Source organism: Zootoca vivipara, chromosome Z (genome assembly GCF_963506605.1).
Source record: "Zootoca vivipara chromosome Z, rZooViv1.1, whole genome shotgun sequence".
Classification (NCBI taxonomy): domain Eukaryota; kingdom Metazoa; phylum Chordata; class Lepidosauria; order Squamata; family Lacertidae; genus Zootoca; species Zootoca vivipara.
The window spans coordinates 32671704-32693872 of NC_083294.1; the positions used below are offsets into that span (position 1 = coordinate 32671704).

General features: G+C 44.9%; 1 protein-coding gene across 1 annotated transcript in view; it reads left to right on the forward strand.

The window, feature by feature from the left end:
* Positions 1 to 268: 268 nt before the first annotated feature.
* Positions 269 to 22169, forward strand: part of LOC132591539 (uncharacterized protein K02A2.6-like) — a 79754-nt gene continuing 57853 nt past the window's right edge. Inside the window, exon 1 of the mRNA XM_060270577.1 lies at positions 269 to 3224. Within this exon, the coding sequence (XP_060126560.1) occupies positions 305 to 3224 (2920 nt within the window). The 5' untranslated portion in view covers positions 269 to 304. The remainder of the gene's footprint in view (positions 3225 to 22169) is intronic.

Consider the following 22169-nt stretch of genomic DNA (forward strand, 5'->3'; position numbering starts at 1 on the left):
ACGCACTGCACCGCAGCACCGCCACCTGCTGCACCGCTGCATCGCACCGTGCATCCAGGCTTCAGCTCCAGGACCCAAGGAACCCAGAATGGCAACCGACAGCAGCTTCTCGCCATTCAAACCAGCATCAGGAGACTGGGAAGGGTACGCCGCCCGTTTCAACTTCCTCCTGCAAGCGAAAGAAGTCACCAACGATGCCATGAAGAGGGCGACATTCTTCAGCGTCTGTGGAGAGGAGACGTTCGAAATCGCCTGGGCTCTCCTTGCACCTAGAGATGTCGCTACCGTCTCTTACAAAACAATAATGGAACGGCTGAAGGAGCACTTCTCACCACAGCCCTCGGTGGTAGCTTGCCGAAATGCCTTCTACGCAAAGCGGCAAGCCCCGGGGGAAACCATAACTGGGTTTGTGACCTCCCTCCGCCAAGCCGCCCGGCTATGCAACTTCTCAGAGTTGGAGAACATGCTTCGTGACCGCCTCGTTGGTGGCCTGAGGGACGAGATGTTGCAACGACGCCTCTACGCCAAAAAAGACCTCACGTTCCAGATTGCTCTGGAGGAAGCCCTGGCAACCGAAGCCGCCGAGAGGTCAACGCAAGAGGCACGACCGACCCCGCCATCCCAACCGAGGGTCTACCACGAAGACCTCACCGACGAATCCGAATCTGACAGGGAGGAAGTACACCGAGTACAGCGGCGCACTCAAGCAGCACACACACCACAGCAGCCTCGACGAGAAGGAGGGAACTGTGCAAGCTGCGGGGAGAACCACGAGAGGAGGACCTGTCGTTGCCGCAACGCAGAGTGCAGGCAGTGCAGAAAATTGGGACACATCGCCCGGGTGTGTCGGGCTCGACTCACCCGTCGACAAGCATCAGATGACCGACCCAGGAGCCCCAGGTCACACGGCACCATGCACCAAGGCAACTCGACGGAGATCACGGACTACCAGGTATTCCAGTTGCCCCATCCCAGCACAGAGAAAATTTATATAGAGGTACAGATAGAGGGAGCCCCATGCCGCATGGAGCTGGACACGGGTTCAACTCTATCCATAATCTCGGCCCGAACATTAAGAGAACTGTGCCCTAATGGGGGTCCCAAACTAAGGCCGGCCCCATTCACCCTCCGGGACTTCCAGAAACGTAAGGTCCCTACTATGGGGGTGGGGACCTTCAGGGTGCAATATCGAGGGCGAAAGCAACAATTGGACTTGCTGGTAGTTAAGGGCCCCTACGTTAGCTTACTGGGACTGGCATGGTTTGGACCTCTGGGGCTAGCCGTTACCGGGGTGAACCGCACTAGCTTACAAGTGGACGTGGACGCCATATGCAAAGAGTTTCCAGGGGTTTTCGATGGGGCATTGGGACGATATACAGGACCCCCCATTGCCCTACAGCTAGACCCCGCTGTACGACCCATCAGGCACAAGGCCCGCCGGGTCCCGTTTGCCCTGAAACCCCGCATAGACGAGGAATTGGACCGGCTCGTGGAGCAAGGAGTGCTGGAGCCGGTGCCCAACGCCCCCTGGGAAACTCCAATTGTCACACCCGTCAAGCCTAACGGTTCGGTCCGCATCTGTGCAGACTACAAATGCACCATAAACAAGGCTCTCACGGCCCATGCATACCCAGTGCCAGTGGTCAGCCATGTCCTCGCCACCCTGGCTGGGTCAAAAATCTTTGGCAAACTGGACTTGGCCCAAGCGTATCAACAGTTGCCTGTGGACGAAGCCACAGCAGAGGCTCAGACGATTGTGACGCACAGAGGGGCATTCAGAGTAAAGCGGCTGCAATTTGGCGTTAGCGTGGCACCAGGCATATTCCAGAATCTAATGGACTCTCTCCTTAAAGGGATTCCTGGTGTCACCCCCTTCTTCGATGATGTACTGATCACCGGGCCCACACCAGAGGAATTTGAGGACCGCCTCCGCTCCGTCCTGCACCGTTTCCAGACGGCGGGCCTCAAGGTGAAGCGGGAAAAGTGTTTACTGGGAGTGCCGCAGGTGGACTTTCTGGGATTTAAGGTGGACGCAGAAGGGGTCCATCCAACCGGTGACAAGGTACGGGCCATTTGTGAGGCCCCAGCGCCCAAGAGCAAGCCCGAACTTCAGTCATTCTTGGGACTATTGAACTTTTACCATGCCTTCCTTCCCCATAAGGCAGCGGTAGCGGAGCCCCTACACAGACTCCTAGATAAAAGGGCCCCTTGGGTGTGGGGCCAGCGACAAAGGGCCGCATTCCAGGCAGTCAAGGACTTGCTCGTCTCGAACTCGGTCTTAGCACACTTCGACGAGAGGCTGCCAGTGGTGCTGGCATGCGACGCCTCTCCCTATGGCATCGGCGCTGTCCTGGGACACCAACTCCCGGATGGAAGAGAGGTGCCAGTGGCATACTTCTCCCAGACGCTTGCTGCAGCCGAACGAAACTACTCACAGATTGACAAGGAGGGTCTGGCAATCGTGAAGGGCGTAAAAAAATTCCATGATTTCTTGTACGGGCGGCCCTTTACCATAGTGACTGACCACAAGCCGTTGCTTGGCCTGTTTGCCCCTGAGAAGCAGACCCCCCAAGTGTTGTCTCCACGTGTCCTCAGGTGGTCAATTTTCCTTGCCGGCTACCAGTATGCACTAATCCACCGCCCTGGGAAGGCGATGGGCCACGCAGACGCCCTCAGCAGGCTACCACTACCAGAAACAGGCCCCGACCCAGCGCCTGCGCAAGAGGTTATGACCCTGGAGCTGCTTCCCGACCGACCCATTCAGGCACAAGAAGTTGCGCACCATTCCACAAAAGATAGGGTCATCTCCCGGGTCCTGGACTGGGTGTGGCGAGGATGGCCCAGCAGCAGCCCCGGGCCAGAATTCGCTGGCTACACAAACCGCAAACATGAACTGTCGGCCCACAAGGGGTGCCTGTTATGGGGAAGCAGGGTTGTTGTTCCCCAGCCCCTCCGCAAAAGGGTCCTCACAGCCCTACACGAGACACACCCAGGGGTAGTGAGGATGAAGGCCCTTGCCAGGAGTTATGTGTGGTGGCCGGGGATTGACAGAGAGATAGAGGCCTGGGTCCAACACTGCCAGACCTGCCAAGAATCCCGCCCGGATCCCCCAAGGGCCCCAGTCCAGCCCTGGGAGTCCGCCCGACATCCATGGTCACGCTTGCACGTGGACTTCGCTGGCCCCTTCCAGGGAAAAACATTCTTCATAGTGGTGGATTCCTACACCAAATGGCTGGAGGTCGCACTGGTACCATCCACTTCTACGGCGGCAGCCATCCGGGTACTACGTAAGCTGTTTGCGACCCACGGGCTCCCTGACACCCTCGTCTCGGACAATGGAACCGCATTCACGTCAGAGGAGTTCCAGACCTTCACAGCGCAGAACGCCATCCGCCACATCCGCTCAGCACCATTCCACCCTGCCACCAATGGCCAAGCGGAACGCATGGTGCGGACCACCAAGGACAGCCTCCGCCGCATGACACAAGGGGACTGGGAATACCGCCTTGCCGCATTTCTTCTAGCACAGCACAGCACCCCAAGCACAACGATGGGCCGGAGCCCAGCTGAATTACTAATGGGCCTTGCTACTAGACTGGACCGACTTCACCCCGACAGAGCTCAGGATGAGGTAGTGGTGGGGAAAGGCAGGAACCCCCGGACATTTGTGGCCCAGGACCCAGTGTATGCAAAGAATTTTCGGGCAGGCCCAGCATGGGTACCCGCCACAGTCACCAAGGTGACCGGTCCCGTGTCGTACGAGGTACTAACGGAAGGGGGGCAATGTTGGCGCCGCCACTGCGACCAGATACGGCGACGATTCCCAGGAGGAACCCGGGAGGAGAGCGGGACAGAGGGGTCCCAAGGGGACAGCAGGGCAGTGAGGCCTGTAGAGCGAGAGGGGTGGGCAGAGGAAGCAGAAGCAGTAGGCACAGAGGGGCGCCCCGAGGCTGGAAGGACACCGGAACCAGAGCTACAACCTAGTGGTTCAGTGGCGCCAGACCAGACAGCCCCGGCACAGCCAGCAGCCTCGGAACACGAGCCAGAACCAGAACCCCTGACCAAGGAACACCCCAGGCCACAACGCACACGGAGGCGGCCAGCAGACCTTGGGGACTACGAATGCAACTTCCCGGGCAGGACTGGAACTTAGAGGGGAGGGGTGTTATGTACTGAGCTGAATCCTAGAACAATAGGATTCAGAATCAGCGGGAGCTACCCAATCCAACTCCAGGTGGAAGTGAATCCGCAACCTGATTGGCCTGCTGGAGCAGCCAATCAGGCGGCTGGCAGAAGTGAATCTGCTACCTGATTGGCCTGTAGGAGCAGCCAATCAGGCTGCAGGCAAAAGTCAATCCACAATATAATTGGCCCACAGGTGTAGCCCTGAAGTAGCCAATCACGCAAGGCCCATTGTGTAAATAATGTATATAAGCAGATGGTTTTGGGAAAAGAGCCATTTGTCTTCTCTTCTCCTCCTGGATGACTATGAGCTGAATAAAGAGCATGAAATTCACTCTTGACTCCGAGTATATTTCACCATCAATGTGCAAAGCTCTGTACAAAGTACAAGAGGATGAGCCCCTGACCCCCAAATTTACAATTTAAATTTGTATACAGCGGAGGTAAAAGAGAGAGAAAAGGAATATGGAGTCTCGGTAAGCAGGAGAATAAAATGCATTTGTTCATTGCTCATGCTTAGACTTAGTTAACTTTCTATGGATTAAGGCCATATTTGATTGCAAAACTTCATTCTCTCTCTGGCCTATAAAATCTTTCTTCTTTTAAAAGTTCCTTGTTTGGTTTCTAAAGGATGGCGCCTGCAGTGAAACATTATTATTCCAGTATGAGGAATGACGAGAGATAATTATCCTAATAACATTTCTTGAAGCTGTGAAAAAAATATATGGCTTATTTATACAGCACATTAGCATTTGTAGTGTATGCAAAATAAGTAAATAAATGTTAAACTAATATATTACTGAAAAAGTCAATATTGATTACTTTGAAGTTGAAGTGCCAAATAAGGGGCTGTACAAATGGGTCCAGTCCAACGAAGAAGAAAAATATGATATTCAGAGTAAAATAAATGGCTAGGCTATAATTTAATCACTTAATCCATTGCAATAATATTTTGCTGTAATTTATTGTGTTACTACAGAAGCATTTAAAAAATAGCACATTACCAATTCAGCTGTGATGGCTATTGTAAGGATGACATTACAAGAACGTCATTTGGGCCATTTATCTTTTTAACTAATAGTTCATTATTTTAATACATGGATCATTTTTTAAAACCTCTCCTACACATTTTTTTCCACATTCTTCTTTCAGTGCTGAACACAGAAAGTTGGAGAGGGATGACAGAAGCACCACTTCAGATGAAGGATCTTGTAATGGAACATAAATACAATGGAAGGTAAATACAATGAACATAATGCTGTTGATTTCTCTACAATTAACTAAAATTTTGCCCTAAGCAGAAATGTTACACCACTCTGTTGCAGTCTACATCTAGACTTCAAGCCTAGCCCCACTTACATGGGGATAAGGTCCATTTAATTCAAGGGCTCCTCCAGGTGAGCTATTAATTGAGCACTCCTCCTGATGCTGATTTACTTATACAAAGCTTACATGGAAGATGGATAATATGCAGTCTTTGTTGCAAGGCCAGCCCACCCATGATGCAAGATGAGGCAACCTCCTCAGGCAACAGGATCCATAGGGGCAGAGGATTCGGCTCCAAGGAATGCATCACCAATGCTGCCACTGGACTCCCTCCTTGTTCCCGATGTAGGTATTTATTTCCTTCTTGTTTCTGATGTGAATTTTAACTTCCCCTCTTCTTCCTCGGTAAGAAGGTCAAGTGAACACCATTTTGTGACTTACCTCGGGTGCCAAAATGTGTTGTGCCAGCCCTGCTTTGCTGCGTACTGATTTGTTTATGAGGAAGCTATATGACAATGGACATTCATCCAGACTTGCTTGCAGGGTGTTTGTATGCCTTCCTATTAGCTATCTGTTCACCCCACACTTTTCAATGCATTTCCTAACTGCAATATGGTCAATTCATTTTTAATATGCATTGGCTGTGCTGGGATGACAGAACACTGTAATCCACGTTAATTGCGCAAACGTAAAGCCCCCACTGTGCATTTAATCCCTCCTGCAAAATGCTAATGGTCTGGATCCACCTTAAGTAGACACCGTTAGGATGGTGCTGTAAGTCTCAAGGAGTTCAGTGAGGGTATCTTCCAGATACGTGGGTATAGGAATAAAGTCTTAGTGACAATTTCTCTAGTCCAGAAACTTCTACTGCAGGTGATAGAATGTACTGTGTACAGAACTGTATGTGTTAATGTAACCAACCTTGGCCTCCAAACTGTTTGTGACTGTTTGGCTAAAGATGTACTGGTGCTTATTGGGGAGGCTACAATTTAAAAACAAGTCAAAAAGAGAGAGAGAAAAGGCTTTATTTTATTTTATTCTTTTAAAAAAAACCTACTATATGAATTTCTTACATTATAATGTATGAGTGGTGTACAGAAGACCAACAATTATTGTGTCAGACTGCATCCACATCAATCATTTAAAGGACATGTAAAGCACATAGCTTCCCCTCACAGTCACTGTCCCCAACCATGTTGATGAGCAGCTCCTTACCAAAACCACCACAAAACTATTGTGCTGTGATTAAAAGTTAATAGGGAAATGGAGTGGTGTCTCCAAGGGTTCCCTCAACCCATCCATGTTGTAGTGAGATGATGGTAGTGGTTAGGACAGGGGTAGGGCATGATACCTTCAAGTTGTTATTGGGCAACAACTCTCCCACAGTCCAACTACATTTGGAAGGCACCATACTGTATCGACTGTCATGAGGTTAGCAAATAGAGACTGAGAACCATTAGCTCATCCCCCAGGGAGACATACCTGGAGGTTATATAATTGGAAAATAATTCATTGAACTAATAATATCTTTGCATATCCTGGTAAATAGGGATGAGAAACATCCAGCTCATAGGAAAATATAATTTTGTACATGAGACCATTTCTCTAGAACCATGGCCACCAGTCAATCAGCTGACATCAGCTGATGGGCAGGGGAGGGGTTCAATACTGCTGGGTCAGATCCCCTGTATAGCAAACTCCTGCAGAGAACAGCGGGTCAGTGGAGAGTTCAATCTTGCTAGGTGCTGATGTCAAATGATTGGCAAGTGGGCGACTCTGTTCATCTGTAAAAGTTGGCCAATGGGATAAGGGGATATAAAGACCTGGTCCACTGGGCCAAAAAGTTTCCCCACCTCCGCAGTAAAAAGCAAATAAAGCTACCTCCCTTATTAATTCCAAACTGTACGTCTCATCTCTTTATTTTCATGCTTGCTTGCACTCTCTCAAAAAATGCCAACAAGGTTGAAGCATTTGAGCTTTAAAAATATATAAATAAATCAAATCACATTTGAATTGTGAATTCAAACTGTGTTTTGACATTTATTTGAATGGTGAAATTGAAATATTATCCTGATTTATGGTTGCAGATATTTCTTCTGGCTCTACCCATTTGCAAACGACTTAGTTCTGAACTGTATTGCAAAGTGTGTTGCTGAGACCTAGTGTGCTCTAAACTGTAATGAGCCTTGAAGGTTTTGTGTTGGGTTTTTTTTAAAAAAAATCTATTCTGCAGCATTTCTGAAGCAAAGTCATTTCGTTTCTATCTATATTAATAATGTACATGCATTTAGGGCACAAAACAACAGTGCATTGACTCATCAACACTGAGCATTTCTGCAATTAGGAAACTTATCTAATCTGCATAGACAGTGACAGTTCGGGGACTAATTCATACATTTTAACGGTCTTTTCATTTACCGCACGGCATGAGGTGACAATGCTGGTCGGTTGTCATACAGCTTGCATTTGATTTTATATCATCCTCGCATATGGCGTTATCATCACTGCACATTCCCCATGGGAGCCATGTACTCATACTGGAAGGCTCTCAGTGTGAGGAGAAGAACAGACAGTCTGTACTGGCTAACAGATCCTCTCAAGAGGGAATAGGAGTTGTCCCCCCCCCCCCCATCTAAAATGGAAACACTCATTCTTTGCTGTTCTGCTTCATCAAAGAGCAGGTTGAATGAATCTGACCTTTGGGGTGTTTTCCCCCCCCCCAGCTAGGTTAACTTCTATAATTTTTTAAAAAAATTTGCAAAGAGTGAGGAGGGTCTTACAAGGAATTTGGAAGTCATGTTGGAATTAGTTATGTGTGAACTTAATTTTTAAAATAAATAAATAAATGAGTATCGATTTTGGATTGTTTTTGTTGACTGTTTTATATTGTTTTGTTTTTAAAACCAATAAAGCATTTTTTTTATAAAGGAATTTGCTTTCCAAATTCTCCTTCGGTTGGATTGTTTATTTGTTTTGTATGCTGAAATTTCATTTAAGAAAATTGAAGTGGTTTGCTACAGTTATATATGTACAAGAGGCAGATGGGGCTCATCCACCCTGGGAAGGTAGCCCATCTAGAAGAAAGACAGATCCTAAACCTCCACTGCCTTGTGAGATAACTTCGGCAGAAGAAAAGACTAAGGAGTAAACCCTACACAGAAATCCAGAATGGAGTCCCTAAGACAGTTGGATGGTCCTTATACATCTGCTTCTGGCAACTCTTGCAGCAAAGCTGGATTACATAAATGGCAGGAGAGATATATTGCAAAAATTGCATTGCCATCATCTTATTCCACCTACTGTAATTCATTTCAATGTAAAGCAATCACAATAAACATGGGGATGGGTGACATAATCAATTACATATTGTTGGCAGACCAAAAGCAACAAGAACAGCAAATCCCTAATTGCAGTCACTGTTCTAGACATGGGACGAATAAGCTAACATTAGCAGTGTCTGCTCCCACTGCCATTGTCACTGGAATTCTCATGCATCCCTAAACATCACATACCACACCAAAGCCATTTTTTGGGAGATGAAGAAATTATTTGTAAAAGAAGTCCACTCACCTTCTCAATGGCTGGCACTATGGACCAGCAGCTGCTCCCACAGGACCGACAAGGGAATTCCAGGGTTGTGATCGTGCCTGAACAGGCGGCAGGGGGTGTAACACCCCCTCCAACAATCAGATGCTGGATCCAAGCCTATCTGCCTGATTGGCCAATGACAGGCAGGCTTGGAAACAGGGCTGACATTGGGGGCAGGACTGACAGAGGAGACAGGCTTCCCTCGGGTCTGCTCCTGGTGGATTTAAACAGCCTGCACCTGGACCTTCCACCTAGGTTTTCCTACAGGGGTCCAACATATTTTATGTAAGTCTTAGGAACCCCCACTGTTGGATTAACCCATGGCGTCACGTCACTTCTTGAACGTGGGCTGGAAGTTAGCAATTACCCAGTGCCTATGCCAAGCCTCTTTCATCTGTATTCAAGAAAATTGTGGCCTGATTCAAGCCAAAGTCAAGTCTGCTGTGTCTTTATTTGATTTGGACAGTTGGGATGGAGGGAAGCACGAAACCTTGGCCTGCAAGGAGAACACAAGAACAGTCCGGCTGGATCAGGCCAGTGGCCCATCTAGTCCAGCATTCAGTGGCCAACCAGAAGCCTGTGAGAAGCCTGCAAGCAGGATCTGGGCACAACAGTACTGTCTCCTCCTGTGGCTTGCAGCTACAGGTATTCAGAAACATACTGTCTCCACTGGTGTTAATAAAACCTTCAAGGTTAGTAGCCACAGATAGTCTTATCCTCTATGACTTTGTCTAATCCTGTCTAATTCTGTTAAAAACCACCAAACTTTGCGGCCATCACTGCCTTTTGTAGGAGTGAATTTTGTAGTTTAATTATGTGCTGTGTTAAATAAGTACTTTCTTTTGTTTGTCTAAAAAAGAGAAAGAAAAGCAAGAGAAATAACTACATGAGTTTATAACCATGGACATTTTCCTGTATTAAGGTTTTTAATCTACACAGTACTTTTCAAAGCGACATTTCTCCACTGTAGGTGGCCCTGACAGATACTGATGCCCGAAAACTTTGTGGGTGATTTCATTTTTCAAATAGGTAACTAAGTTTTGGAGGAATTACAGCAGTTGGATATTTGTTTCTGCTTCAAGGATTCTTTTTCTGGCGGGCTTGGCTTGATTTGATCTATTCTTATTATTCCATTTGTTTACTCCATGGACACACAAACCAGCCCACAAGATTAAAACCATTTTTAAAACCCAAAAAATCAAACAGCAGAGCAAAGCCCAACCAACTTTGGAGATGTTCAAGCAGGATTTTTAGAAGCAGAAGTATCAGCCACAAAGACCTTAATTTGGCATTCTCAGAAGTATTAATACCATGATGAAAATCCAGGCTGGAAGAATTCAAGTATCAAATTTAACTTATATTCGAATCAATGTAGGCTGATCCATTTGGGCTGATGAGACAATACTCCAGCAATCTCAGTCTGTTCTCAGCCAGCCCTTACCTGCCTGCCTTCTTCCTTACAACCAGTTTAGTAAGTGGCACTCCCTGTCAGATTTTTCCTCATTGGTCTCAATGTTGCCCTTGTAGAACTCAATGGGGAAGAAGATTGGGGGGGGGCGCATAATTTCCCTGCTTGCAGAATTCAGGACTCTGCATGACATAGTGAGAAGCCATGATGGCTTAAGGATTTTCATGACAGTCCCGTCATTTCTGCGTGAATTGAAGACACACTGAAAATGGTTGTCACTAATAGATGGCCATCGTAGCCACCCTGGCCACCATATTCTGCACCAGCTGCAGCTTCCAAACCAACCTCAAGGGAAGCAAAGGCTTTATGTTTACTGGAAAACTGTAGGTGCTAGCTAGATAGCTAGATAGATATCACATGTACAGGCTATACAGTCAAGTTTCCAGACTGAGTGAATTGATTTCAGAAAGTTGGAGTAGGGATTAGTTTTCTCCTTTTTGCAAAATGGATCTTGTGGGTTGCCAAATTAATTTAAAGCATCACAGTGTTACCCACAAAATAAGGCAGGAGTCAAAAGCATATCAATTAGTTTCCTTCACACATAGCTGAAAATAGATAAGGGTTAATGGTAAAATAATTTTAACACTGACAAAGGCCTTCTTTCAGGCCTGAGAGCAATCTGAGGCTTTACCAGCAGAAGCAATTGGGGGCAGAAAGCATTAAGCAAAAGTAACACGGAGCTGAACCCTCATGCATGAGAACTCCAGGCTTCTCCCACCCAAACAGCTGAAGTTGCTGACCTAGAATTGGGAAGTATTGTATTGGTCACGAAAGCTAAATCTACTTTGTCAGAAGGTTAACAGAGTACAGCATGTAAATTGCAAGAGCTATGAAAAATAGATGGACTGGAAACATTTAATTTTATGAATGCATAGAGTTAGCTTGCTGAAAAGTCAGAACTTTGTGAAGGAATTGACAGCGTGGCCAGAATTTGATTAAACGGCTTATTATATCTCTGTGTATATTAAGTGGGTATGATTGGAACTGAATGTATCTTCAGCTGTTGTGAATGGTTTCTCCAACCCAGTCCCCTGCTTGATCTATTATGTGGCCACGTTTTTGCCAAGACACCCAAACACTCACCTCACTGAAGGGTATATTCTTTATGATTGCCTGTGCCAGATTGTTTAATTTTTTGTTCAAGGATGGAGAGCATTTGGACACCAACTCCTATCATTCCTGACCACTGACAGGGACTGATGGGAATAAGGATGTTGAACATCTGGAAGGTCACCACTATCCCACCCCTGTTTTAGTGCAAATAACAAACAATACCTTCCTGGCAGAATCTAGACTCTAGACAAACTTCACCCATCTGATGCCTTCCAGAGGTTTAGACTACAATATCCAACCCCTGGTGGTAGAAAGGGACCTTGCTGAAGGACATTGTTTTGGTTGCCCTTTTCTGGACTTTTAGTTTAGAGGAAAGGTCAACAAGAGGTGGCGAGATAAAAGTTTATAAAATTATGCATGGCATGCAGAAATTGGATAGGGAAAAGTTTCTCTCTCTTTCAAAACAATAGAACTCATGGGCATCCAATAAAGCTGAATGTTGAAAGAGTTAGAACAGTTAAAAGAAAGCACTTCTTCATCCAGTACACAGTTGAACTGTGGAACTTGTTCCTACAAAAGACAGTGATGGCCATTAGATTGAATGGCTTAAAAAAAAAGGATGAAACAAATCCATGGAGGGCAAGGCTCTCCACAGCTACTAGCCACAATGGCTATGCTCTGTCTCTACTGTCAGAGGCGTTATGCCTCTGGATATCAGTTTCTGGGAATCACGGGTGGGCAGAATGCTGTTGCACTCATGCCCAGCTTGTAGGCTTCCCACAGGCAACTGGTCAGCCGCTGTTAGAACAGGGGGCTGGATTAGATGGATTAGAAGATCCAACAGACTTACATTATGTTCTCATGCTATCAGCAGCAGAAATCTCTTCTGGTCCACAATGAGGTAGATGTGTTTGTATGCTATGCTGGCTCTACTACAGTACTTGTGGATGCTATCTTTCTAATGGGGCATCCATCCTCTACACACACACACACACACACACACATTTCTAGGGAACACAACTTTATTTATTTAAAAATTATGTGCTTCCCACTTTTGATGCTGTGGCATTTCTTTCAGCAACTTCAGAAGAAACCCCCATCGGAGCCAAAAAGAAATTCTTAGCATATTTTGTAAAGGAAACTGATGATCAAAAGTTATAAGTGCAGCTTGTTTTTAATTATTTATAAATGAAACTGGTTTTTTTTGGGGGGGTCCTAAAAGTTTTTTCCCCTAGAAGCAAAGTGATGAACAGTTAAGGATTTATTTTATTTATTTATTTTCTTGGTGCCTTGCAACTGCTTGACAGGGCTAGCAATTTCCAAAGAGGTTTCTGATAAAATATTGAAGATGCAATGAATGACCTTATGGAGTCCTAACATTTCAGATGACATTTTCATACATGATCTATACTCTTCTCACTAATCAGAGAGTGAATTTATCAAACGGACCACACCCAGTTCCCGTATTGGTGACAAGGTCATATGAATATACAGTTCACGATGCTCCCTAGGGTAACTGTACGGGCTGAATTTTCCCACAAGCCTAGGGTTGCAATATTTCAAAAAGTGGAAATCTGGAGACAAGTGTTGTTGATCTTTTTTTGGGCAAAGTTGTTGAGCAGCCCTATACAAGCCCAAGTTTTGGCTTTTCATTACTTAACAAAATTATAGGTTAGGGTGCACAGATTGCAAAAGGTTTATGGTGGCTCAGTGCTAGAGCACATGCTGGGTAAGCAGAAGGTCCCAGGCTCAACCACTAGTGTTTCTAAGTAGAGTTGAGAAATACTTTCTGTCTGAACATTTGAGTGAACACCCAGCCCAGCCCCCCTGATGATAGCCTTATCCTCTTTGAAATATAATGTAATGTCATTTTGTTCCAAAAGTTGACACAAAATACATAGCTGTCAAGTTTTCCTTTTTCTCGTGAGTAATCCTATTCAGCATGAGGGAATTTCCCTTTAAAAAGGGAGAACTTGCCAGCTATGACAAAATATAGAGGGATGTTTTATTGTTATTTTTTTCTTGAGAAGGGAACTCACTGTACTCTGTTGAGAAGCGATCTGGATTAATGTAACAATGTGAACTCTTCGTTATCCTATGACTTGGATGAATGGTGTCTGGCTAGTTAACTATCTGGCCAAGCTAAACCTATTATTCCTGTTTGTTTAATTCACAGTGAATAAACTTGTGGTTAGCTTTAATCTTCCCTTCAAATAACTGGTTTGTTTGTTTTTGTTCACCCTCTTTCATGCCAATGTAAAGTACCCCTCCACTTCTCTCTTTTCTCTTTTAAAAGAGCATTGTCAGCTCAAGAATATTGGAGTCTTTGTTGTTATCCTCCCAAGAATTCCCATTTTGCATCTAACTGGATGTTCACATAAGTTCTGTATGCTGTCAAAACACAGTCAGGATCTTGAGTCTTGCTCTAATACAGTTTAAATACTTTGGGACACAGATATCTTCATCCTGTTTTCCAGTGGTCCAGCAACTCATTATAGAAAGAGGTGATGTGCAGGCAGGCACCCATTTACCCTGTTTCTCATATTTTAAGGCATCCCCATAAAATAAGCCATAGCAGGATTTTTAAGCATTCAAGGAATATAAGCCATACCCCGAAAATAAGACATAGTGATAGGAGCAGCAGCAATGCTGGCCACGGCAGGAGGAGGAGGAAAAAAATAAGACATCCCTTGAAAATAAGCCATAGTGTGTTTTTTTGAGGAAAAAATAAATATAAGACGTGTCTTATAATATGAGAAACACGGTAAATCTCCTTGCACCTTGTAGGAGAAGACAGGAGAGGCAAATTGTGGCACCAAAGCCACTGTCTCCATTTTTATTAGTAGTTTAATTGCTCTACACCCTAGTGGACTTGGAATGCATGAGCCAGGAGATGGTAGAAATGAAAACAAAGATTGCTTAAAATTCCAGAATTGCTGATCATTTGTTCCAGATACAATTATGTTTTGAAAAGATCCCCAATGGAGCCCCTTATTCTAATTTTTCAAAAGGCGAATATTCATAACTCTGCCAATACAGAGGCAGAGTCTAGATTATTGGTCAGTTGCCTGATTTGGATATGGCCATTTTTGGACTGGAATAGCTTGACCACTGTTTTCTGGTTACCTCCAGGATGGATTGCTGCAGTGCACTCAATGGGGCTGCCCTTGAGGTTGGTCTTTAAGCTGCAGCTGGTGCGAAATGCAGTGCCTTGACTGCTCACTGGGACAGGATATTGCCCACACGTTACCCCACGGTTGGAAGTATTGAATTGGCTGCCAGTTAACTACTGGTGCTGGCTTTGGTGTATAAAGCCCTATACAGATTTAGACCAGGATACCTAAAAAAATTCTCTCACCTTTTATGTAAGGAGCTGACTACTTAAAAGGTCTCCTGCAGACACCATCTTATGAAGAGGTCCATTCTGCACAATAGAGGAATTACACCTTTAGTGCCACCTACCCCCAAAGGAATTCCCTCCCCTTAAATATAAGGCAGGCTGACAGCCAGGTGCCAGAAACCAACATTGCGATTCTGCACTCCCAGGAAGGATGAAAAATAAGGTTGATTGAATCACTGGTGGTCCATCATATGAAGCTGGTGGAGAGCTTATGGTTTGGTAGGTTACAAGCTGTACAGTTTTATTCTAAAAAATGTTTGTTCTTAACTTACTGGTTTTGAATCTTCAATAAGATGTAGAAATACTGTTCTCCACATGGTGATATCAGTGCAAAGTTCTTTTTGATGGGGTGTCTCATTAATTAAAAAAGGGTTTTGCGTAATTAATCTAAAAACTGGCTGTGCTAGAGGCAAAATAGTTTTGGACTGAACATGGAAATGCAAATTCAGCCTGCATCCTCCTCCTCTCTTCAGGGGCTCTGAAATTTTAAACAACTCTGAAATTTCTTTAGATGTCTTTTAAGTGTATTTTGGTAACATTATTAATAGAGTATCTCTAATTACAGGATGGTTTTCATATAATTATAGAAATGTCAATGGGGCACATTATTAACTGCTAAACAGCTTTTCTTCCCAGTTGTATACTGGTGCAATACAGCCTCTCATATAACCTGAATCTGCTTTTTCAGAGAACATGAAAGGCTATATACGTGTGAGGGTGGGAACAAGTTTCTATTTCCACCCCATATCACCATAGCCAAACACGAGGCTCACTTATACTGGGTCAGAGCATTTGACATGCCTCCTTACACAGAGGCAGGGTTACAGCATGCATAAAGGAGATGGTTATTAGACTTTTATTTTAAAAAGCCCTCCTTGTAAGCTGTTTTGGGCCAGTCTCAGGAACTGCCTAGGAGCAGCAAATAGTGCCCACACCCCCATCTTCAAAAGCACATGTGTTAGGCTCCTATCCCCAAACACAATAACAGTAGCTCTTTCTTAAGGGCCAGGAAGAGATCTTTATTCAGGCTGAATGGAAGCTATGAAGAGGTCCGAATAGTTGCAAACCATTCCCACCAGCTTCTAAAGCCAAGACAGGGTAAGCTCACTCGCAAGACTCTGTGCATGACTATGTTCACTCCATGTACACAGGCATGTCTCATCCCACCCATGTTGTCAGTGCCTGGTTCTTGGTGACAAGACTCTCCTGCTCATCTGCTTCCAGCTCCACTGCCACTGCCTCCTGCTCAGTCCTTCCCTTTGGCTAGTTGATGTCCTCACTGCTCCCTGATGCAGCTCTGTGCTCCACAGGAGGAGCAGTAGAGAGGGCTATCAGATCTGCTTCAACCTCTCTTTTACCTATAGTCACAAGCGGAAGGGCCTCCCTCCTCCATTCCTGAGCTAACAGCCTTCCCAGCTACTCACCTTCTTCTCCTCCCTCCTCCTCCTCTTCCATCTGGGACTGCCAAAGCATGCTGGATCATGATGGAGCTGAGCTGACACATAGCCCCCTAATCCCAGCCACGTTAGCTTGGTACCTGTGGCAGAAAATCCATCAAGAACATCTCCCTCAAAGTCATATTGATTATGCCTGGTTCAGTCTCTGCCATCTCCAATTAAAAGGATCAGGTTACAGATGATGATAAAGTTGTGAAAAGAGCCCTGTTACAGTTGTTGTTGTTGTTGTTGTTTAGTCGTTTAGTCGTGTCCAACTCTTCGTGACTCCATGGACCATAGCACGCCAGGCACTCCTGTCTTGCACTGCCTCCCGCAGTTTGGTCAAACTCATGTTCGTAGCTTCGAGAACACTGTCCAACCATCTGGTCCTCTGTCGTCCCCTTCTCCTAGTGCCCTCAATCTTTCCCATCATCAGGGTCTTTTCCAAGGATTCTTCTCTTCTCATGAGGTGGCCAAAGTATTGGAGCCTCAGCTTCACGATCTGTCCTTCCAGGGAGCACTCAGGGCTGATTTCCTTAAGAATGGATAGGTTTGATCTTCTTGCAGTCCATGGGACTCTCAAGAGTCTCCTCCAGCACCATAATTCAAAAGCATCAATTCTTCGGCGATCAGCCTTCTTTATGGTCCAGCTCTGTTACAGTAGATCACACCAAAGGTGTACCGTCCCATATTCCATAATGGCTCACCCAATTCCTATAAGAATCCCACAATCAAGGCAAAGGGGCATGTCTCTTGTCCCCTAGTGACTGGTATTCAGGGGCATGTTGACTCTGAATTTGGAGGTTGCATATAGGATATGCCTTATCCTTTGCAAATTGATCTAATCCCATTAGAAAAATAAGAAGACCTCTCTACCTGAGACCCTGGAGAGGTAAAGAAGAAGAAAATGAATTGATTTACTCATTTATAGCAGGCACGTCCAACAGGTAGATCATCTGTGGTAGATCACTGGTAGATCAGTGGCCCTCCCCAAAGCAGCTCAACAACTTTGGCTCCGTTAAAAAAGCTCAACTTTGACCTGAACCCCAATAAAGGGGGTAGATCACTGCCAGTTTTTAACTCTGTGAGTAGATTGCAGTCTCTTGGGAGTTGGCCACTCCTGATTTATAGAAACCAATACTGATGTGACATTGGTGTGCATGTATGTAGGTTACTAGGTTTATTTGGGTATAAAAAAAGCCAAGTCTCTTCACATAGGTCGGGAGAAATCTCTGTTTTAAACCCGGGAGAGCCTCTACCAGTCAGTGTAGTCAATAGTGAGCTAAATGAATCAATAATCTGACATGGCATAAGGCAGCTTCTCCTGTTCCTAAGTAGATGAGATTGTCATCCTGTTGAGGGAGACTTCATTGTGAAGATGCCTCATCTTTTCTTAAGGTGCCTGAGACTTTTGTGACATTAACCCACTACAGCAAGCTAATTCTTGTGAAGTTGCACAGCTTCAAACACAGCAGAAGAATGCAGCCATGTTTAAACTCACCACCACCACCACCACCAATACAGCTAGAGAAGGGGGAAAGCCATTAGAAGGCACATTTAAAAAATAGCCACCCAAGATTAATCTCCCGCACACAGATTCATAAGTGGGAGAGTAAGTGACAAGACAGCACAGCCTGTTATTTCTATTCTGTCAATGAAAAATTGCTTTCACTCTCAGTCTATGTGGCTTCTTGCTGTGTCTGAATTTTTAAGAAAAAAGAGCTGCAAAGATTTGCCTAAAGGAACCATATTTCTCCGGAATGGCAGGCAAGGATCCCTTAAGTGTTCTGATAAGGAAGTGATGATTAAAACATTAAAGATTCTAAAAGTGGAGGCATCAATCCTCACGCAGTGTGCTGAGGGATGTGCAAAAGAAAAAAAAAAGGAACTTAGAGAATGTGTTATTTCTAGAGCTGGGACAACATTTCTCAGAATGTAATTTCCTGATCAAGTTTCTGAGAATTTTCTTTCTCAAGCTTTTCCTGAACTGCTGGAGAATTTCAAATCCAGTCCTCCCAGTATTTGGCAAAATGCCCTTCCCCTACTTGGGGCCAGGATACATGAAACATCATCTCACTATTTGATCTCTCTATCATTTAGCACAGGAGTGCCTGACGTGCTCTGGTCCATGGGGTCATGAAGAGTCAGACACGACTAAACGGCTAAACAACAACAACAACATTTAGAACACTGAGATCCAGCTCCAAAGGCCTTCTGGCAGTTCCCTCATTGTGAGGCTACAGGGAACCCGGTAGAGGGCCTTCATGGTACCGTAGTTACACCCACCCTGTGGAACGCCCTCCCATCAGATGTCAAGGAAATAAACAACCATCTGACTTTTAGAAGACATCTGAAGGCAGCCCTGTATAGGGAAGTTTTTAATGTTTGGTGTTTTACTGTGTTTGATGGAAGCTGCCCAGAGGGAAAACCCAGTCAGATGAATGACACGTTATTTCTTCTTCTTCTTCTTCTTCTTCTTCTTCTTCTTCTTCCTCTTCCTCTTCCTCTTCCTCTTCCTCTTCCTCTTCCTCTTCACTCTGCATGTGAGGGCCTCCTGCAGATACCATCTTATCAGAAAGCAGACCTTTTTTTGTAAACTAAACTAAATGATTGATGTAGACCCCAGGATTATTGCTCTTATTTCCATCTAATCTACAGACACCCAGACGAGGTAAGCTCCCATTGTTCGGTCCCAGCTCCTGCCCACCTAGCAGTTCAAAAGCATGTCAAAGTGCAAGTAGATACCGGTAAATGAGTACTGCTCCGGCAGGAAGGTAAACAGTGTTTCCGTGCGCTGCTCTGGTTTCACCAGAAGTGGCTTAGTCATGCTGGCCACATGACCCAGAAAAATTGTCTGCGGACAAACGCCGGCTCCCTCGGCCTGTAAAGTGAGATGAGCACCGCAACCCCAGAGTTGTTTGTGACTGGACAGGGGTCCTTTACCTTTACCTTTTATAATGTAAATGGTCAGCAAACCTTTACTGCAGGACAAAAAAGAGGATCTTTCCTAGGTTAAGTATAGTAATTTAATTCACTGAAACTGTAAATACTTGTATACGTTACTATGTGTTTAAATCTGATTGGTTGGTAACTGAATTCTAGAGAGTTCTCTAGTAGTACTCATGGGATTGGCTAATGTTGGTCACATAGGAGGTATCTAATGAAGGAGAGAATCCATTGTATGTGAAGCAAGAGTGGCTGGGGAAACCCAGCCAGATAGGCGTAGTATAAATAATAAATTATTATTATGACTGTATTTTAGACTCCACTGTGAGCACTGCTAAGATGAATAGAGTGTTGGAATGCTGCTTCTCTGCTTGAAAGAAAGCAAAGCTGCAGGAGAATGTGAGAGTGAAAATATCTCATAGGAGCTGCAAGGCATGGCCTAATTTAGATACAGAAAGCTGAGTACTGAACTCTGGAAAGAGATAAAAATACAGTTGTTTGGAAGTTAAGAGGAGACTGTGGGCTCATGCTTAGAGAAGCATATAACTGTAAGTTTCTGCAAGTAAAGCTTTTGAATGTTAAAGTCTGGAGATTGGTTTAATTTCCAAAGAAGGATATCAGTCATATATAAGATTAGAGCTTCTTTGCTACCCTTATTCATCATCCTAGACCTAACTGGAGAAGCTGAGGATGGAAACTGGGCCATTCTGCAGGCAAAGCAAATGCTATGGCCCTTTCCTAACCAAACCTAACATTGCAAAATTGAGGCAATCTCTTCATTGTACAACTTTACTGAATATCTTAACTCATTGGCCTTAGTTGAGAATTTTCCTTTCCTGGGTTCACTGTTTTCTTTTTAAGCCTCCCATTCTGCTGTTCAACAAGCCTCGAGATGACATTCACGCTACTGCTTTGGCTCATGCTAGTCAATGCAGAAGAAGACAGCTTCTAAACTGAAAGTTCCCAAAGCCACATAAATGTTTGTTCATCTGTGTCTTACAGCCTCTGACAGTTTTATGCTGATATACCGTTGATGCAATCCATAAATGCAATCCTAAATTTCAGGTGTTTAGGGTTTGTCAGTTCAGTTCAGTTCACTCCCAACTTTAATGTTCTGCTTACTGTATTTATGCAAAGAGATGGGACTAAAGACATTTTCATGTTGCAGGAAATATTATCCCTTCTCCGCTGTACTGTAAATAGAGCATGGAGAGTGTACGCAGCCATAAACTGGAAGCCTCAGGTTCCTAACTGAAGTTAAATCAATGCAGGGAAGCCGAAATTCCCCTTTAACCACAATCGGGGATAAGCTTAGTGAGACTGGAGTAGAGCATGGGCTTTACAAGTGGACAAAATATCAAAGTTTTCTGTAATTGTAGTGCATATTCTGCATATCACATCTACATCTAAATGAAACATCTATGAATAAATTGGGTGACTCTGAAAGCTAGCAAGAAAACTCCAGTTACTTTCTGTACTCTGTACCTCTGGCATCTGTGAAAGGGGAACTCAGGTAAGCCCCCAAAGCCTGGATCAATAAGAAAATCCCCTAGAGTGGCATCACAATGAAGAGTAATGAGATGGTCTCCTAGAGAACATTCCGAGAAGTCCCCAGCTGAGCATATTAATGACCATCATCCTTTAGATCAGGGCAGTCCAACATGCAGCCTGGGGGCCACATGCAGCCCTTGATGCCTGTTTTGGTGGCCCTCAGCAACATTTGACACACACCCCAACCCTCATGCTGCCTTCTCAAAGCCAGTTAAGGGAGGCAGTGCCATAGAGTCCTCCCGCCTCCTTCACAAAGCCTAGTTAGCGTTTTCCCCAGCTCTGGCAAGAAGCAGAGAGGGCTTTAGGGCCCTGCTGGAGCTCATACCTCCTTGCCAAAGACCAGCACCTCACTTTTCTGGCTTTGGAAAGGCAGCATTAGGTGGAAGGGTGTCAAATTTTGGCCTTGCACTCCCCTAGATCCCTTTCTTTCTCTGTGTGGCAGGCAGGTTAGGGGGCAGGAGGGAGAACTGAGATGTGAACAGAAGATGTGGTACCCATAGCACTTGCTCAAAAATCCATATGTTCCCACAGTCCTAAGAAGGTTAGTGGCCCCTGCATTAGACATCCACTCTGCAAGTCCTTTTGATAAAAGAAAGCAGGCTCCCTCTAGATGAATCAAAATTCAATGTTTAAACCTTCTCCTTGACAGCCATTGTTTACGGTGTTCCCTGGTTCTTCTTTTAACTTCATATTCTGACACTATTATTCAGTCTGTATCCTCTCATTTTCCAAACTATAACAAAATAAAATATGTGAAGAAGACTATGTACAACCAAGGTAACATGACAGAACAAAGTAGTCAATAGGACTGCTTAGATGATTGACTATTTCAGATGAAAACACAAGCAAGCTGAAGAACCCCAAAGCAATGCTGAAAGGTACACCAAAGGAAAGCCTTTGAAGATAACATGGGATGTCTAGGATGAGGCTGGCAGGTTCGGTGACAAATTGTAAAAAGGAGGCAGAGTAATTGCATATCCCCAAATAACAGAGTTATGGATCCACTAGTGGCTAAAAGTTTTCTGGCTGTTGAGACTAAAGCAAAGACGTAGGGAGGTCACAAATATCTGTGGGGTTTTTTTGCTCCCGAAGCAAAAATAAAAATAAATCCACATTGCTCAGGGGCAGCTCCAGGCTTAAGTAAGGTGGCTAGGCAATCCTGATTTCTAGAGGCTGCCTTCTGCCACTAGTGGGCCCTGGTGGGTTTACCTAGAGGTGAGCAACAGAATAGCAACAATACTCCTAGCAGTCTAGTCTCCATTTTATTCTCTCACAACAC